This window comes from Rattus norvegicus, chromosome 1 (assembly GCF_021556685.1).
Source record: "Rattus norvegicus strain SHRSP/BbbUtx chromosome 1, alternate assembly SHRSP_T2T, whole genome shotgun sequence".
Taxonomy (NCBI): domain Eukaryota; kingdom Metazoa; phylum Chordata; class Mammalia; order Rodentia; family Muridae; genus Rattus; species Rattus norvegicus.
In genome coordinates, this window is record NC_141534.1 from 250,327,266 (window position 1) to 250,345,579 (window position 18,314).

Sequence of the window (18,314 nt, forward strand, 5' to 3'; positions counted from 1 at the left end):
GAATTAGACTCAGGGAAATTTGTTTATATTTAACACATCTACAAAATATGAAACCCCAATTCCCACATGAAGAATTAAATTTCTCCAATGATAGATAAGAATGAAATAGTCATTACATATAAACATAAATTTCAAGAGAAATTGTTAGAATGCGGCCATATTCAGCAAATTACACAGTCTTACATACCTTTGGAAATTTCGTAAAAACATTCACACAATGCCATTAAAATGAGTTTTAAATGTATTATATTGTTTTGGTATAAACATAGTTGTTTAATAGCTTTCTTCTATAAAAGCTATTTTTCTCGAATTAATGTTCTTTTCATTGTTTGAAATCAATATCAAATTTAAGTATGCTAATTTATACATAAGGGTTATATAGTGTGACACCTAATATATTGAATGTTAGTATTTATATCATAGCAACTGTCACTTCATTAGCATATATCATGTTTTCAAAACATTGCCAGGCACGCTCATCTAGCATCCTGCAAGCAACCCTGAGTTGTGACCAGTGTGCCACTTCTTTCCATTTCTGTCATTTTTCACTGTCTTGAAACAGCCAAAGTCCAGGAAGAGATTGACCATGTGATTGGCAGACACAGGAGCCCTTGCATGCAGGACAGGCATCACATGCCCTACACTGATGCTGTATTGCATGAGATACAGCGATACATTGACCTCCTTCCCACCAGCCTTCCCCATGCACTGACCTGTGACATGAAATTCAGAGATTATTTCATTCCCAAGGTAAGCTTCCTTCTTCTACACTGTGCCTTAATGGTCTTGATCTCAAATGAGTGAGTGACATTAGATCATTGGTCCAAGATATTGGATCTTGCAATTTCAGATTATCAATGTTAAAGAGAAAGAATATATATATATATATGTATATATATATATATGTATATATATATATATATATATATATATATATATATATATATATACCTTCAAGGAGTTTAGGTGATTAAGCCAACCAAAGTACAGATAGCATATTCAAAATCAGACTGTCCTAGAATTCTTAAGAATTTACTCAGTGGTTGATTGCAGTTTTCTGTCCCCATAATAACAAACAATTTAAGTATGGAACCTGGATAAACTTTATGCTATTTCCAGTAAGAGCTGGAGAGTAAATTTTTAGATCAAGTCTTAGTTTTTGGCTCTGTAGGACTTCCAAATTTATCTTGGCTATTCACATTTCAAATAAAATTTAAAGTTCAGATTATAGGTCTCTGTGAAGATTCTTCTATGATTTTATCAGAATGCCAAGAAGAATATAGGTACATTTAGCATAATTCATATATTGACCTATTAAATATTCCAGTTCATATAATTATGTCCTCTGTTTCAGGGTTGGCTTGCATGTCATTGTCCTTTAATAGTTTGCTACCAGTTAAAGCTTTGGCAGAAAAATGGACAAATGAGATACTACAGGGTTCTCATGTTGTAAGGTGGGCTGGAGCATGTTAACTATGCTGTTAGTGGATATGCCTACATCTTGTCTTAAGGTGATATTTAGATCTCCCCATTACAGGAGTTCTGCTCTTTTGTACTTAATAAAACCTATGGTATAGCTCATTGGCATCTTATGAATATCCCATTTATGTGAGTCATCTGATCAGTTTTGCAGTTTCAATGTTTATACTCAAGTAAACTGATGTCTCTGACTGAAGTTCCTAGAAAATCACGAAGTTTCTAAGTCTGTCATCTCTTTAGTTTTTTTCCCCAGTTGTCTTGACTATGAAAAGACCTCACCTATGTTTTAAAATTAAGGCAAATAAACTGTGTGTCAGGGAAAACTCTGAATAATTTGGTTTTGTCCATGTTATTCCACAAGACATTTTTACTTTCATCAGATACTACTTATGCAACACTGCTATGAGTAGATACTTCCAATTTTCACACAAAACCTTACATTTGAAACCACATTTCAAGCATGCATGATTCAGTAATAACAGTGGCATAGGAAAGAAGTGGATGGTGATGCATAACAGTGTTCTGTTGATAACAGAACATACCATTACTTATTTGGAGGACACTGTATCAAGATTACTGCCACTGGACTACTGCCAACCCATTCCTGTGTATTACATGATTTGTCTGTCTAGATATACTCTTGTATATGTACCCTTGTTTGGGTATGATTTGCTCATAAGCTTTTACTATGCCATGATCATTGTTTTGTAATCTTTTTATAACTTGACCTGTCTATTCTTTTTGTTTCCAGGGCACCACTGTCATAGCATCATTGACTTCTGTGTTGTATGATGATAAAGAATTCCCCAACCCAGAGAAGTTTGATCCTAGTCACTTTCTGGATGAGAATGGCAAGGTTAAGAAAAGTGACTACTTTTTCCCTTTCTCAACAGGTATTCAAAATTATTTCCTGGGCTTTTTGAATCTTACAATATTTCCACCTATGCTTTTGCAATGCTCCTTGAGCCTTACCTGCAGGACTTATGTTGTAGATGTTTCTGCTGGAGCTAGACACCCAGTGCTCAATTATTCTTTGAATTTTTATCAGTTATGGTTTTATATAAGGGTCTTTCTTTGTTGCAAAGGCAAACTTCTTTGATGAATGTGAGAAAGACACTTGTCTGCAAATATAGATAAGAAGAAGCAGGACCTCGCTATCTCAGAGAAGTTGAATAAATTTCCAGTACCTCTTGGAGGGACTTTAAAAACAATTAGACAGAGACACACTTGGGAAGCCAGAAGAGACTACTCTCTGGCCACATTCCAGACTCTAGAGGAAAATGTCTAACACTATCTATGCTCCCCCCAGTGCACAGGGTCCTGAGAGAAGGTGGGGCAGGCCCTTCTGGTTGTTGCCCTCACTGAGAGCTGAAACCCAGCTCTGAGGAGTGACTTCATGCCAGAGACAAGAGGAAAGACCAAATTTTCTGCTCCAAGTGACCAGCCTGGTGGACTCAGGACACAAAAATTCCTCTGGGACCGGACACTTCTGGTTTCTAGCTGGGGCCTGAACCTCGCTGATCCCGGCCCACAGCTCCCTGCTCCCAAACCCTGTGGGAGAGAGAGAGAGAGCTCATCGCCCAGACAGATGGGCACTCCTGAGATTGCAGGGCAGGAGAGACCACCAGTACTGCCCACCCTTGCCCACATCCCTGGCCCAAGAGGAAGCTGTATAGGGCCTCTGAGAACAGGAAGAAGGGGGCACTCAAGCTGCAGGAACTCTGTGGTCCAGGCTGCGGTCCAGACTGCTCCCGTGTCTGAAGGGACCCAGTCAAACAGCGCCCTGCACCCAAATCACATGGGAGGGAGCTAGACCTTCAGAGGGGCAGACACACCTGGGATGCCATAAGAGACTACTCTCTGCCCACATTCCCGACTTTAGAGGAAAACACATAGCACCATCTGTGCCCTCTGTGCACAGGGACACAAGAGAAAGTGGGACAGGCCCTTCTGTTTGATGCCCTCACTGAGAGCTGAAACCCAGCTACTAGGAGTGGCTTCAGGCCTGAGACGAGAGGCATGACTAACATTTCTGCTCCAAGTGACCTGCCAAGTGGCCTCAGGACCCATGCCCACAGGAACACTTGAAGACCAGGAGACAGGAATGACTACACGCCTGAAAGCAGAACACCCTATTCGTATAACTGGCTGAAAGAAAACAGGAAAACAGGTCTACAGCACTCCTGACAAACAGGCCTATAGGACGGTCTAACCACTGTCAGAAATAGCAGAACAAGGTAACACCAGAGACAACATGATGGCAAGAGACAAGCTCAGGAACCCAAGCAACAGAAACCAAGACTTTATGGCATCATCGGAGACCAATTCTCCCACCAAAGCAAACACTGAATGTCCAAAGACACCAGAAAAGCAAGATCTGGATTGAAAATCACATTTGGTCATGATGATGGAGGACTTCAAGAAAGACATGAAGAATTCCCTTAGAGAAATGCAGGAAAATACAAATAAACAAGCAGAAGCGTATAGAGAGGAAACACAAAAATCCCTGAAAGAATTATGGGAAAACACAATCAAACAGGTGAAGGAATTAAAAATGTATATAGAAGCAATAAAGGAAGCACAAAGGGAGACAACCCTGGAAATAGAACACCAAAGGAAGAGACAAGGAGCGGCAGATACAAACATCACCAACAGAATGCAAGAGATAGAAGAGGGTATCTCAGGAGCAGAAGATTTTATAGAAATCATCGACACAACTGCCGAAGATAATGTGAAACAGAAAAAGCTACTGGCCCAAAACATAAAGGAAATCCAGGACACAATGAGAAGATTAAACCTAAGGATAATAGGTATAGAAGAGATTGAAGATTCCCAAATCAAAGGACATGGAAATATCTTCAACAAAATCATAGAAGAAAACTTCCCTAACCTAAAGCAAGAGATGTCCTTGAACATACAGGAAGCCTACAGAACTCCAAATAGATTGGACCAGAAAAGAAAGTCCTCCCGTCACATAATAGCTAAAACGCCAAATGCACAAAACAAAGAAAAATATTAAAAGCAGTAAGGAAAAAAGGTCAAGTAACATATAGAGGCAGACCTACCAGAATTACACCAGACTTCTCACCAGAGACTATGAAAGTCATAAGATCCTGGACAGATGTCACACAGACATAATAGAACAAAAATGCCAGCCAAGGTTACAGTATGCAGCAAAACTCTCAATTAACATAGATGGAGAAACCAAGATATTCCATGACAAAACCAAATTTACACAATATCTTTCTACAAATCCAGCCCTAAAAAGGATAATAAATGGTAAACCCCAAACACAAGGAGGTAAGCTACACCCTAGAAAAAAGCAAGAAATTAATCATTTTTGCAAAAAAACAAAGAAAAGCACACAAACATAATCTCACATTCAAACATAAATATAACAGGAAGCAACAATCACTATTTCTTAATATCTCTCAACATCAATCGAGTCAATTCCCCAATAAAAAGACACAGATTAACAAACTGAATACGAAATGAGGACCCAACATTTTGCTGCCTACAGGAAACACACCTCAGAGAAAAAGACAGACACTACCTCAGAGTAAAAGGCTGGAAAACAACCTTCCAAGCAAATGGTCTGAAGAAGCAAGCTGGAGTAGCCATCCTAATATCGAATAAAATTGATTTTTAACCAAAAGTCATCAAAAAAGATAAGGAAGGACACTTCATATTCATCAAAGGTAAAATCCACCAAGATGAACTCTCAATACTAAATATCTATGTTGCAAGTACAACGTCACCTACATACATAAAAGAAACCTTACTAAGCTGAAACACTCCTTGCACCTCACACAATAATAGTAGGAGATTTCAACACCCCACTCTCATCAATGGACAGATCATGGAAACAGAAATTAAGCAGAGACGTAGACAGACTAAGAGAAGTCATGAACCAAATGGACTTAACAGACATTTGTAGAGTATTCTATCCTAAAACAAAAGGATATACCTTCTTCTCACCACCTCATGGTACGTTCTCCAAAATTGACCATGTAATTGATCAAAAAACAAGCCTCAACAGATACAGAAAGATAGAAATAATACCATGTGTCCTATCAGACCACCACGGGCTAAAGCTGGTCTTCAATAACAAGGGAAGAACACCCACATATACATGGAAGTTGAACAATGCTCTACTCAATGATAACCTGGTCAAGGAAGAAATAAAAAAAGAAATGAAAGACTTCTTAGAACTTAATGAAAATGAAGGTACAACATATCCAAACTTATGGGACACAGTGTAAGCTGTGCTAAGAGCAAAACTCATAGCTCTGAGTGCCTGCAGAAAGAAACAGGAGAGAGCATATATCTGCAGCTTGACAGCACACCTAAAAGCTCTAGAACAAAAAGAAGCAAATACACCCAGGAGGAGCAGAAGGCAGGAAATAATCAAACTCAGAGCTGAAATCAACCAAGTAGAAACAAAAAGGACCATAGAAAGAATCAACAGAACCAAAAGTTGGTTCTTTGAGAAAATCAACAAGATAGATAAACACTTAGTCAGACTAACAAGAGGACACAGAGAGTGTGAACACATTAACAAAATCAGAAATGAAAAGGGAGATATAGCTGTAGAATCAGAGGAAATTAAAAAAAATCATCAGATCCTACTACAAAAGCCTATATTCAACAAAACCTGAAAATCTGCAGGATGGAGAATTTCCTAGACAGATACCAGGTACCGAAGTTAAATCAGGAACAGATAAACTAGTTAAACAACCCCATAACTCCTAACGAAATAGAAGCAGTCATTAAAGGTCTCCCAACCAAAAAGAGCCTAGGTCCAGACAGGTTCACTGCAGAATTCTATCAGACCTTCATAGAAGACCTCGTACCAATACTATCCAAACTATTCCACGAAATTGAAACAGATGGAGTGCTACCGAACTCCTTCTATGAAGCCACAATTACTCTTATACCTAAACCACACAAAGACCCAAGAAAGAAAGAGAACTTCAGACCAATTTCCCTTATGAATATCGACGTAAAAATACTCAATAAAAATCTGGCCAACTGAATCCAAGAGCACATCAAAACAATCATCCACCATTATCAAGTAAGCTTCATCCCAGGCATGCAGGGATGGTTTAATGTATGGAACACCATCAAAGTAACCCACTATATAAAGAAACTGAAAGAATAAAACCACATGATCATTTTATTAGATGCTGAGAAAGCATTTGACAAAATTCAACACCCCTTCATGATAAAAGTCCTGGAAAGAATAGGAATTCAAGGCCCATACCTAAACATAGTAAAAGCCATATACAGCAAACCAATCGGTAACATTAAACTAAATGGAGAGAAACTTGAAGCAATTCCACTAAAATCAGGGACTAGACAAGGGTGCTCACTCTCTCTCTACTCATTCAATATAGTTCTCGACGTCCTAGCCAGAGCAATAAGACAACAAAAGGAGATCAAGGGGATACAGATTGGAAAGGAAGAGGTCAAAACATCACTATTTGCAGATGATATGGTAGTATACTTAAGTGATCCTAAAAGTTCCACCAGAGAACTACTTAACCTGATAAAAACCTTCAGCAAAGTGCCTGGGTATAAAATTAACTCAAATAAATCAGTAGCCTTCCTCTACACAAAAGAGAAACAAGCCGAGAAAGAAATAAGGGAAATGACATGCTTCATAACAGTCCCAAATAATATAAAATACCTTGGTGTGACTTTAACTAAGCAAGTGAAAGATCTGTATGAGAAGAATGTCAACCCTCTGAAGAAAGAAGGTGAAGAAGATCTCAGAAGTTGGAAAGTTCTCCCATACTCATGGATTGGCAGGATTAATATTGTAAAAATAGCCATTTTACCAAAAGTGATCTACAGAGTCAATGCAATCCCCATCAAAATTTCAACCCAGTCTTCATAGTGTTAGACAAAACAAATGGCAATTTCATCTGGAATAACAAAAAACCCAGTATAGATAAAACTATTCTCAACAGTAAAAGGACTTCTGTGTAAATCATTATCCCTTATCTCAAGCAGTATTACAGAGTGATAGTGATAAAAACTGCATGGTATTGGTATAGAGACAGACAGATAGACCAGTGGAATAGAATTGCAGATCCAGAAATCAACCCACACACCCATGATCAGTTGATTTTTGACAATGGAGCCAAAATCGTCCAATGGATAAAAACAGCATGTTCAGCAAATGGTGGTCGTTCAACTGGAGGTCAGCATGTAGAAGAATGCATCATTCCATGCTCATCACTCTGTACAAAGCTTAAGTCCAAGTGGATCAAGGACCTCCACATCAAACCAGATCCACTCAAACTAATAGAAGAAAAAGTGGGGAAGAATCTTGAACACAGGGGCACTGGAGAAAACTTTTGGAACAAAACACCAATGGCTTATGCTCTAAGATCAAGAATCGGCAAATGGGATCTTGTAAAACTTCAAAGCTTCTGTAAGTCAAAGGACATTGTTGTTATAACAAAACTGCAAGCAACAAATTGGGAAAAGAGCTTTACTAATTCTACAACTGATAGAGGGCTTATATCCAAAGTATACAAAGAACTCATGAAGTTAGACTTCAGAGAGGGCTTATATCCAAAGTATACAAAGAACTCATGAAGTTAGACTGCAGGGAGACAAATAATCCTGTTAAAAATGGGGTTCAGAGCTAAACAAAGAATTCACAGCTGAGGAACGCCGAAAAGCTTAGAAACACCTAAAGAAATGTTCGACATCTTTAGTCATAAGGGAAATACAGATCAAAACAACCCTGAGATTCCACCTCACACCAGTCAGAATGGCTAAGATCAAAAACTCAGGTGACAGCAGATGTTGGTGAGTATGTGGAGAAAGAGGAACACTCCTCCATTGTTGCTGGGATTGCAGGCTGGTACAACTATTCTGGAAATCAGTCTGGAGCTTCCTCCGATCATTTGATATTGAACTACCTGAGGACCCATCTATACCCCTCTTGGGTATATATCCAAAAGATGCCCCAATGTATAACAAAGACATATGCATCACTATGTTAATAGCAGCCTCATTTATACTAGCCAGAAGCTGGTAAGAGCCCACATGTCCTTCAACAGAGGAATGGCTACAGAAAATGTGTTACATCTACACAATGGAATATACTACTTAGCTATCAAAAACAATGACTTTATGAAATTCATAGGCAAAATGATGGAACTGGAAAGTATCATCCTGAGTGAGGTAACCCAATCACAGAAAAACACACATGGTATGCACTCATTGATAGGTGGATATTAGCCCAAATGCTCAAATTACCCTAAATGCACAGAACACATGAAACTCAAGAAGGATCAGCAAAATGTGGATGCTTCACTCCTACTTTAAAAGGGGAACAAGAATATCCTAGGGAGGGGATATGGAGGCAAAGTTTTGAACAGAGACTGAAGGAATGCCCATTCAGAGCCTGCCCCACATGTGGCCCATACATATACAGCCACCAAACTCGATTCAATGGATGAATGAAAGAAGTGCAAGCTTACAGGGACCAGATGTAGATCTCTCCTGAGAGACACAGCCAGAATATGGCAAAAATATATATGAATGCCAGCAGCAAACCACTGAACTGAGAACTCAACTCTTGTTGAAGGATTCAGAGAAAGGACTGAAACAGTTTGAGGGGCCTTGAGACCCCATATGAACAACAATGCCAACCAACCAGAACTTCCAGGGACTAAGCCACTACCCAAAGACTGCACATGGGCTGACCCTGGACTCCAACTGCCTATGTAGCCATGAATAGCCTAGTAAGGGCACCAGTGGAAAGGGAAGCCCTTGGTCCTGCCTCGTCTGAACCCCCAGTGAATGGGATTTTTGGAAGGAGGGTTGCAATGTGGGGAGGGTGGGGATTGGAACACCCATATAGAAGGGAAGGGAAGGGTTTAGGGGTATGTTTACCTGGAAACAAGGAAAGGGAATAACATTTGTAATGTAAATATGAAATACCCAATTTAATAACAATGGAGAAGAAAATTTAAAAAAAAGACCAATTATTCAGTGCTGGGGGGCCAGCTGCAGCATTAGTCTTCTTTATTGTTGGTTCTTCTTGAGGCAGCAGAGGGGGAAGAGCGTTGGCAGAGGGTAAGACTTTCTCTTAAGAGATATGGGTTTAAAACTCTTCTTAGGAGATATTTAGGGTTGCTGTATAATAATATGTTTTCTTAGCTAAGTCTAAGTTACTATGTTACTGTAGCTGATTTACTTATTTATATCTAAGTCACTATGCTCTGCTATTGTAACTGACCTGCCTTTTGTTTTCCTCTGAGGCCAGAAACTTCAGTCTCTGGCATTTAGCACCTCATTCTAGGACATCAGGAGATAAAGTAGAGGATAAATTGTCAGAGCCTTTTCCCTTTTGTCCCTAGGCTTCTTGCTTGTCATGCTAGGCGTAAGTTTGGAGCAATAAAGGTCTATTGAACCAAGAGAAGTGACTAGCACTTGCAGAAGGAAAAACTTTTACATAGGCAAACATGCATAAATGTATATACTTTCATATATGTAGTATTTATACATTTAGACTCAAAATAGTAGGACTCAGCCTACAATTACATTCTTACACATACACATGCATACAATCTCACAATTACATACTTACACAGACATCCATACTTGCATATGCATATGGAGCAAAATACCAAGCCCCAGTACAGAAAGAACTCATTCATTCTGTATGAAAGATGAGCTTTAATCTTTATTGCATAGGGAAAGAAATAGCTTCTACCCTTTTAATGCTAAATTACTTAAACCCAAGTTTGTAAGAGAAAAGACATATTCCTTTTAATAAGACTAAGCTTGCGTTGCTATTGAGAAATGACCTGTTTTGTTCCATGGTAAGGAAAAACCTGCCTGCTCCTTCTGCTCTCTCCAGTTTCTTCATTTGCCTCTTTCCCTTTGCATTCTGCACATTTCTCTCTTATGTTACCTGTAGTCTCTAAGTTATTCCACTCTGCATTTCTTCTCAGCCCAGATCTTTTTAGCTCAGTTCTCCTAGCTCAATTCAGTTCAGTTCTACTTCACTCAGTCCTGACTCAATCCCCTCCAGCTCAGTCCTTGACTCTTGAGCTCAGTCTTCAGCATTTAAATATCTTACAGAATACATGATCACATGTTATAAAGTTCATCACAAGTTAATATGAAAATTCAAATCATAAATTGAAATAGAAGTTAAAACAGAGAATATTTACATGCATATCCATCAGCAGTAATTATGTTGCCAACCATCCATCACCTGTCACAGCTCCACGGTTCACTGAATGTTTAAAATCATAACTAAGTTATTAGTGAAGCTTTGTATAGATAAACCCAGTAAATATTTTATCCGCTGTCCTAGCACTTATAATAAATCACTGGTTCCCTTTTTTATGATTGTTGGTTAATTGTTTTACAACCTCTTAGAATGTGTTCTGAGTAGGAGAAAGTCTGGGTACTAGGAACAATTAACTGTTGACACTTGGGAGACTGGCAGAGTTCTTACTGCAGTTTTGACTATCAGAAAAAGACTTAATAGCAGTCCCACTATAAAAGAGCTTAACAATCACTGATATAATTTAGGAATTCTTATAGGATTATCATTAAGACTTAAGAAGTGATCTATTTGTCTATATGGCAGCACTACGAGACAGTACATTTTCATTGATCGCAGAGATCTGCTCCAAAGGGGTGTGCTATTACTTAATGATTGTTGTATATGTTTAATAATAACAACAGGAAAAGCATTTTAATAGCAGACATCTTTCCTAAAATGAGTCTCTTACAGCCTTGCTTCATAAGGGCAAACCAGTCACAGATTATATAATAATCCAAGGCTGGCCATCCCAGGATGATCACCTGCTGGTTATTAGCTTGTCTATTATGGCTCCTGACAAGACAGCCACTGTTTACCAATAAGATATGTGTTGTCACTATTGAACCCATAGAGATATTTTGACATGCTTGGTATTATTGTAGATCATCAATATCATAGATAGGTAGGAATATTGGTTGCCTCCTTCCCTTATGAAATTGTGTCTCCTAGAAGTGACAGGAAAATTCGACCCATTATATCTCAGTTATACTGCTGCCTAACAATATCTGAGCATGTACAGCACCAATAGGTATGCTAGCATGAAAAAGGGAAATCTCTTGGGGCTCCATTCCTAAACAAAGTACCACAGACAGCTAAAGAATACCAAGAGTGGGGAAAAAACTTTGTCCCCATTGATGAGCCTCCTAATTGTTTTTAAATTACTAACTTGTTAGCTTTTAAATTATATGCAAACAAGTAACTTTTTTTTATTAACTTGAGTATTTCTTATATACATTTCAAGTGTTATTCCCTTTCCCGGTATCCGGGCAAACATCCCCCTCTCCCCTCCCCTTCCTTATGGGTGTACCCCTCCCAACCCTCCCCCCATTGCCGCCCTCCCCCCACCAGTCTAGTTCACTGGGGGTTCAGTCTTAGCAGGACCCAGGGCTTCCCATTCCACTGGTGCTCTTACTAGGATATTCATTGCTACCTATGAGGTCAGAGTCCAGGGTCAGTCCATGTATAGTATTTAGGTAGTGGCTTAGTCCCTGGAAGCTCTGGTTGCTTGGCATTGTTGTACATATGGGGTCTCGAGCCCCTTCAAGCTCTTCCAGTTCTTTCTCTGATTCCTTCAACGGGGGTCCTATTCTCAGTTCAGTGGTTTGCTGCTGGCATTCGCCTCTGTATTTTCTGTATTCTGGCTGTGTCTCTCAGGAGCGATCTACATCCGGCTCCTGTCGGTCTGCACTTCTTTGCTTCATCCATCTTGTCAAATTGGGTGGCTGTATATGTATGGGCCACATGTGGGGCAGGCTCTGAATGGGTGTTCCTTCAGTCTCTGTTTTAATCTTTGCCTCTCTCTTCCCTGCCAAGGGTATTCTTGTTCCCCTTTTAAAGAAGGAGTGAAGCATTCACATTTTGATCATCCGTCTTGAGTTTCATTTGTTCTAGGCATCTAGGGTGATTCAAGCATTTGGGCTAATAGCCACTTATCAATGAGTGCATACCATGTATATCTTTCTGTGATTGGGTTAGCTCACTCAGGATGATGTTTTCCAGTTCCAACCATTTGCCTACGAATTTCATAAAGTCGTTGTTTTTGATAGCTGAGCAATATTCCATTGTGTAGATGTACCACATTTTCTGTATCCAATCCTCTGTTGAAGGGCATCTGGGTTCTTTCCAGCTTCTGGCTATTATAAAGAAGGCTACAATGAACATAGTGGAGCACGTGTCTTTTTTATATGTTGGAGCAACTTTTGAGTATAAGCCCAAGAGTGGTATAGCTGGATCCTCAGGCAGTTCAATGTCCAATTTTCTGAGGAACCTCCAGACTGATTTCCAGAATGGTTGTACCAGTCTGCAATCCCACCAACAATGGAGGAGTGTTCCTCTTTCTCCACATCCTCGCCAGCATCTGCTGTCACCTGAGTTTTTGATGTTAGCCATTCTCACTGGTGTGAGGTGAAATCTCAGGGTTGTTTTGATTTGCATTTCCCTTATGACTAAAGATGTTGAACATTTCTTTAGGTGTTTCTCAGCCATAGGGCATTCCTCAGCTGTGAATTTTTTGTTTAGCTCTGAACACCATTTTTTAATAGGGTTATTTGTTTCTCTGCGGTCTAACTTCTTGAGTTCTTTGTATATTTTGGATATAAGGCCTCTATCTGTTGTAGGATTGGTAAAGATCTTTTCCCAATCTGTTGTTTGCCGTTTTGTCCTAACCACAGTGTCCTTTGCCTTACAGAAGCTTTGCAGTTTTATGAGATCCCATTTGTCGATTCTTGATCTTAGAGCGTAAGCCATTGGTGTTTTGTTTAGGAAATTTTTTCCAGTGCCCATGTGTTCCAGATGCTTCCCTAGTTTTTCTTCTATTAGTTTGAGTGTGTCTGGTTTGATGTGGAGGTCCTTGATCCACTTGGACTTAAGCTTTGTACAGGGGGATAAGCATGGATCGATCTGCATTCTTCTACATGTTGACCTCCAGTTGAACCAGTACCATTTGCTGAAAATGCTATCTTTTTTCCATTGGATGGTTTTGGCTCCTTTGTCAAAAATCAAGTGACCATAGGTGTGTGGGTTCATTTCTGGGTCTTCAATTCTATTCCAGTGGTCTATCTGTCTGTCTCTGTACCAATACCATGCAGCTTTTATCACTATTGCTCTGTAATATTGCTTGAGTTCAGGGATAGTGATTCCCCCTGAAGTCCTTTTATTGTTGAGGATAGCTTTAGCTATCCTGGGTTTTTTGTTATTCCAGATGAATTTGCAAATTGTTCTGTCTAACTCTTTGAAGAATTGGATTGGTATTTTGATGGGGATTGCATTGAATCTGTAGATTGCTTTTGGTAAAATGGCCATTTTTACTATATTAATCCTGCCAATCCATGAGCATGGGAGATCTTTCCATCTTCTGAGGTCTTCGTCAATTTCCTTCTTCATTGTTTTGAAGTTCTTATTGTACAGATCTTTTACTTGCTTGGTTAAAGTCACACCGAGGTACTTTATATTATTTGGGTCTATTATGAAGGGTGTCGTTTCCCTAATTTCTTTCTCGGCTTGTTTCTCTTTTGTATAGAGGAAGGCAACTGATTTATTTGAGTTAATTTTATACCCAGCCACTTTGCTGAAGTTGTTTATCAGCTTTAGTAGTTCTCTGGTGGAACTTTTGGGATCACTTAAATATACTATCATATCATCTGCAAATAGTGATATTTTGACTTCTTCTTTTCTGATCTGTATCGCCTTGACCTCCTTTTGTTGTCTGATTGCTCTGACTAGAACTTCAAGAACTATATTTTATAAGTAGGGAGAGAGTGGGCAGCCTTGTCTAGTCCCTGATTTTAGTGGGATTGCTTCAAGTTTCTCTCCATTTAGTTTAATGTTAGCAACTGGTTTGCTGTGTATGGCTTTTACTATGTTCAGGTATGGGCCTTGAATTCCTATTCTTTCCAGGACTTTTATCATGAAGGGGTGTTGAATTTTGTCAAATGCTTTCTCAGCGTCTAATGAAATGATCATGTGGTTTTGTTCTTTCAGTTTGTTTATATAATGGATCACGTTGATGGTTTTCCGTATATTAAACCATCCCTGCATGCCTGGGATGAAGCCTACTTGGTCATGGTGGATGATTGTTTTGATGTGCTCTTGGATTCGGTTTGCCAGAATTTTGTTGAGTATTTTTGCGTCAATATTCATAAGGGAAATTGGTCTGAAGTTCTCTTTCTTTGTTGGGTCTTTGTGTGGTTTAGGTATAAGAGTAATTGTGGCTTTGTAGAATGTATTCGGTAGTGATCCATCTGTTTCAATTTTGTGGAATAGTTTGGATAATATTGGTATGAGGTCTTCTATGAATTCTAATGAAGATTTGATAGAATTCTGCACTAAACCCGTCTGGACCTGGGCTCCTTTTGGTTGGGAGACCTTTAATGACTGCTTCTATTTCCTTAGGATTTATGGGGTTGTTTAACTGGTTTATCTGTTCCTGATTTAACTTCGGTACCTGGTATCTGTCTAGGAAATTGTCCATTTCCTGAAGATTTTCAAGTTTTGTTGAATATAGGTTTTTATAGTAAGATCTGATGATTTTTTGAATTTCCTCTGAATCTGTTGTTATGTCTCCCTTTTCATTTCTGATTTTGTTAATTTGGACGCACTCTCTGTGTCCTCTCGTTAGTCTGGCTAAGGGTTTATCTATCTTGTTGATTTTCTCAAAGAACCAACTTTTGGTTCTGTTGATTCTTTCTATGGTCCTTTTTGTTTCTACTTGGTTGATTTCAGCTCTGAGTTTGATTATTTCCTGCCTTCTACTCCTCCTGGGTGTATTTGCTTCTTTTTGTTCTAGAGCTTTTAGGTGTGCTGTCAAGCTGCTGACATATGCTCTTTCATGTTTCTTTCTGCAGGTACTCAGAGCTATGAGTTTTGCTCTTAGCACAGCTTTCATTGTGTCCCATAAGTTTGGGTATGTTGTACCTTCATTTTCATTAAATTCTAAAAAGTTTTTAATTTCTTTCTTTATTTCTTCCTTGACCAGGTTATCATTGAGTAGAGCATTGTTCAATTTCTTATTGCTATTGAAGACCAGTTTTAGGCCGTGGTGGTCCGATAGCACACATGGGATTATGTCTATCTTTCTGTACCTATTGAGGCCCGTTTTTTGACCAATTATATGGTCAATTTTGGAGAAAGTACCATGAGGAGCTGAGAAGAATGTATATCCTTTTGCTTCAGGATAGAATGTTCTATAAATATCCATTAAGTCCATTTGGATCATGACTTCTCTTAGTCTGTCTACATCTCTGTTTAATTTCTGTTTCCATGATATGTCCATTGATGAGAGTGGGGTGTTGAAATCTCCCACTATTATTGTGTGAAGTGCAATGTGTGTTTTGAGCTTTAGTAAGGTTTCTTTTACATATGTAGGTGCCCTTGTATTTGGGGCATAGATATTTAGGATTGAGAGTTCATCTTGGTGGATTTTTTCTTTGATGAATGTGAAGTGTCCTTAACTTTTTTGATGACTTTTGGTTGAAAATTGATTTTATTTGATATTAGAATGGCTACTCCAGCTTGCTTCTTCTGACCATTTGCTTGGAAAATTGTTTTCCAGGCTTTCACTCTGAGGTAATGTCTGTCTTTGTCTCTGAGGTGTGTTTCCTGTAGGCAGCAGAATGCAGGGTCCTCGTTGTGTATCCAGTTTGTTAATCTATGTCTTTTCATTGGGGAGTTGAGGCCATTGATGTTGAGAGATATTAAGGAATAGTGATTATTGCTTCCCGTTATATTCATATTTGGATGTGAGGTTATGTTTGTGTGCTTTCATTCTCTTTGTTTTGTTGCCAAGACGATTAGTTTCTTGCTTCTTCTAGGGTATAGCTTGCCTCCTTATGTTGGGCTTTACCATTTATTATCCTTTGTAGTTCTGGATTTGTAGAAAGATATTGTGTAAATTTGGTTTTGTCATGGGATATCTTGGTTTCTCCATCTATGTTAATTGAGAATTTTGCAGGATACAGTAACCTGGGCTGGCATTTGTGTTCTCTTAGAGTCTGTATGCCACCAGTCTAGGATCTTCTGGCCTTCATAGTTTCTGGCGAAAAGTTTGTGTGATTCTGACAGGTTTGCCTTTATATGTTACTTGACCTTTTTCCCTTACTGCTTTTAATAGTCTTTTTTTATTTTGTGCGTTTGGTGTTTTGACTATTATGTGACGGGAGGTGTTTCTTTTCTGGTCCAATCTATTTGGAGTTCTGTAGGCTTCTTGTATGCCTATGGGTATCTCTTTTTTTAGGTTTGGGAAGTTTTCTTCTATGATTTTGTTGAAGATATTTACTGGTCCTTTGAGCTGGGACTCTTCACTCTCTTCTATACCTATTATCCTTAGGTTTGATCTTCTCATTGAGTCCTGGATTTCCTGTATGTTTTGGACCAGTAGCTTTTTCCGCTTTACATTATCTTTGACAGTTGAGTCAATGATTTCTATGGAATCTTCTGCTCCTGATATTCTCTTTTCCATCTCTTGTATTCTGTTGGTGAAGCTTGTATCTACAGCTCCTTGTCTCTTCTTTTGGTTTTCTATATCCAGGGTTGTTTCCATGTGTTCTTTCTTGATTGCTTCTATTTCCATTTTTAGTTCCTTCACCTGTTTGATTGTGTTTTCCTGGAATTCTTTCAGGGATTTTTGCGATTCTTTCAGGGATTTTTGCAATTCCTCTCTGTAGGCTTCTACTTGTTTATTAATGTTTTCCTTTTTTCCCTAAGGGAGTTCTTCACGTCTTTCTTGAAGTCCTCCAGCATCATGATCAAATATGATTTTGAAACTAGATCTTGCTTTTCTGGTGTGTTTGGATATTCCATGTTTGTTTTGGTGGGAGAATTGGGCTCCGATGATGCCATGTAGTCTTGGTTTCTGTTGCTTGGGTTCCTGTGCTTGCCTCTCGCCATCAGATTATCTCTAGTGTTACTTTGTTCTGCTATTTCTGACAGTGGATAGACTGTCCTATAAGCCTGTGTGTCAGTAGTGCTGTAGACCTGTTTTCCTCTCTTTCAGTCAGTTATGGGGACAGAGTGTTCTGCTTTCGGGCGTGTAGTTTTTCCTCTCTATAGGTTTTCAGTTGTTCCTGTGGGCCTGTGTCTTGAGTTCACCAGGCAGCTTTCTTGCAGCAGACAAGTTGGTCTTACCTGTGGTCCCGAGGCTCAAGTTCACTCGCGGGGTGCTGCCCATGGGCTCTCTGCAGCGGCAGCAACCAGGAAGACCTGTGCCGCCCCTTCCAGGAGCTTCAGTGCACCAGGGTTCCAGATGGCCTTTGGTGTTTTCCTCTGGCGTCCGAGATGTATGTACAGAGAGCAGTCTCTTCTGGTTTCCCAGGCTTGTCTGCCTCTCTGAAAGTTTAGCTCTCCCTCCCCCCGGGATTTGGGTGCAGAGAACTGTTTATCTGGTCTGTTTCCTTTAGGTTCCCGCGGTGTCTCAGGCAGGGGTCCTGCCGCTCCTGGGCCCTCCCCCACAGGAGCCCAGAGGCCTTATACAGTTTCCTCTTGCGCCAGGGATGTGGGCAGGGGTGGGCAGTGTTGGTGGTCTCTTCCGCTCTGCAGCCTCAGGAGTGCCCACCTGACCAGGCGGTGAGGTCTCTTTCCCATGGGGTCTGGGAGCAGAGAGCTGCTGCGGGCCGGGATCCGCGGGTCACAAAGAAGTAACATTAATGGAGTCAGCATGTTATGTTTTTATATTTATGTATATATGTTATGTATACATTTAATTATATATATGTATATATATTTTAACATTTACATGTAACAATAACATAGTAAAAGAGAT

The 18,314-nt window shown here is 39.5% G+C and overlaps 1 protein-coding gene across 1 annotated transcript in view; it reads left to right on the plus strand.

Moving 5' to 3' along the window:
- The window catches only part of LOC148007905 (cytochrome P450 2C42-like), a 98,183-nt gene that overhangs the window by 77,757 nt on the left and 2,112 nt on the right, over positions 1-18,314 (plus strand). Inside the window, exons 4-5 of the mRNA XM_087604307.1 lie at positions 563-750; positions 2,231-2,372. Coding sequence (XP_087460433.1) covers positions 563-750; positions 2,231-2,372 — 330 coding nt within the window. The remainder of the gene's footprint in view (positions 1-562; positions 751-2,230; positions 2,373-18,314) is intronic.